Source organism: Lepidothrix coronata, unplaced genomic scaffold, assembly GCF_001604755.1.
Source record: "Lepidothrix coronata isolate B3197 unplaced genomic scaffold, Lepidothrix_coronata-1.0 Scaffold219, whole genome shotgun sequence".
NCBI classification, from domain to species: Eukaryota; Metazoa; Chordata; class Aves; order Passeriformes; family Pipridae; genus Lepidothrix; species Lepidothrix coronata.
In genome coordinates, this window is record NW_016690399.1 from 1 (window position 1) to 1979 (window position 1979).

The 1979-nt window shown below is 56.7% G+C and overlaps 1 protein-coding gene across 1 annotated transcript in view; it reads left to right on the forward strand.

Annotated features, from left to right (window-relative positions):
- Window positions 1-379: 379 nt before the first annotated feature.
- Window positions 380-1979, forward strand: part of CHAF1A (chromatin assembly factor 1 subunit A) — a gene marked incomplete at its 5' end in the record, with an annotated part of 28349 nt that continues 26749 nt past the window's right edge. Inside the window, one exon of the mRNA XM_017833616.1 lies at window positions 380-1171. Coding sequence (XP_017689105.1) covers window positions 380-1171 — 792 coding nt within the window. The remainder of the gene's footprint in view (window positions 1172-1979) is intronic.

Here is a 1979-nt window from a genome sequence, read left to right on the forward strand (position 1 = left end):
TATTAAACAGAACTGGCCCTAACACTGATCCCTGGGGGACACCACAAGTGACCGGATCCCACCTGGATGCAGCTCCATCCCCACCACCCTCTGGGTCCAGCCCTCCAGCCAGTTCCTAACCCAGCACAGAGTGCCCCTGTCCAAGCCATGGCTACAGCTTTTTCAGGAATATGCTGTGGGAGACGGTGTCAAAGGCCTTGCTGAAGTCCAGGTAGACCCATCCACAGCCTTCCCCTCATACATCACCCTGGCTGTTCTAAAACCCTCCCCCAAGTGGCTGATCTCAAACCTTTTGCTTCAGAATTAATAAAATAAGTTGATATTTGATCCCCTGCTCCGTGTGGTGACCAAATAACCCCCTGTTGTTGTTGTTGTTGTTGTTGCTGTTGCTGTTGCAGCTCGCCTGCCCTTCAAGCGCCTCAATCCGGTGCCAAAGGAAAAATATGAGGTGGATTCCGAGGTCAAGAAAGTCAAGAGCTCCCCGAGTGCTTTTGATCCCAGCAAAGATCCCGCCCTGGATTCATCCAGGGCGTCCCTGGACAACGTGGAGAACGACTGCCAGCTGGGCTCCGACGGGAATTTCCCCCCCAAACTCGTCAATGGCAAAGGTCCCTTAGACCACTTTATCCAGAAAAACCCCGGAGGTGACACGAGTGACCCTGGGCTCGGCCCGGAGCTGCCCAAGGGCTCCGGCCACGGACTCGGCCATGGCACAGCCCGGGGGGATTCGGACTCTGGAGCTGCTTCACCCCCAGCTCGTGGCACGACAGGGCAAGAGGTGACCCAGCTGAGCTGCCCCAGCCTCCCTCAGAGCTCCCAGCCGGCGGATTCCAGGGAGACCGGCGCAGCCCGCGGGGAGGAAGGGCTGGCAGGGCTGGGCTGCAAGGACCTGGCGGGCAGCAAGGGCGGCCAGAGCGAACTGAAGGACGTGCTCTTTGAGGGGAAGGTGCCCGTGGTGCTCCTGGAGGACATCATGGCCGGGAAAGCCCCCCAGGGGGCCTCTCCGGATGGAAGCGCCACGTCGGGAAACGACACCGTGGAATCCTCTCCCGAGGGAGACTCGGGACTCACCAACTCCTCGCTGAGCTCCGGGAGCTCCCCCGAGGTGCAGCTGGTGGCAGAATCCAAGAGGAACACGAGTCCTTTGGCTGCCTCCACCCCCCTCAGGAAGGTGGGTCTGCCCCAGTCTGGGGTTTTTGAAGCTGCCCATGGTTGGTTTTTAGGGCAGGGGGCGATCAGGACGCTCTGGAGAAGCGTAGGGAAGGTGGTGGTTCCGTGATTCTGTGGTTTGCTCACAGCTCCGTTACTGCCCTCTGGAATCGTCCTTGAAAAATCCTGAAGGATTTGGCCTCGCCTGGTGGATTTGTACCCTGGGATTGTAACTTTTAACCCTCCCACAGTTACATTTTGTGTTTCCTTTAATTATTTCAACGGCCCACCCTGAGGGGACTTGGCCTTTTGGGAAGAGTTTTGCCCCTCAGGTCCTGTTTTCCAGCCTCCCTGAAGCTGCTGGAATTCCCGTGAGGATCTTCCCCCCAGTAAAATCAGTGCTTTTCCACCTTGGAATTCCTGCAGCTGGCACAGGTTTGCCCAGAGAAGCTGTGGCTGCCCCATCCCTGGGAGTATCCAAGGCTTGGAGCAACCTGGGATAGGGGAAAGGTGGGATCCAGCTCCAGAGGGGGTGGAGCTGGATCACCTCTGAGGTCATTCCAACCCAAATAATCCCGGGATTCTCTGGGATCAACCCCCAGTGAGGTGGTTTATTGTCATTTAGTTCCAGTTTAACGGCTCTGCTTCAACAAGAGACCCTCAAAACACCCCAGTTTGGGAGGGAGCATCCACAGGGAAACTTCCAAGGACAACAGTGTGGAAACATCCCCCAGGATTTAAGGGCAAACTGAGGGAAAACCCTCCCAGGATGAGTTGGGGCATGGAACTCCAAAAATGATGGATTTTTCCCCCCAAAATGATGGATTTTT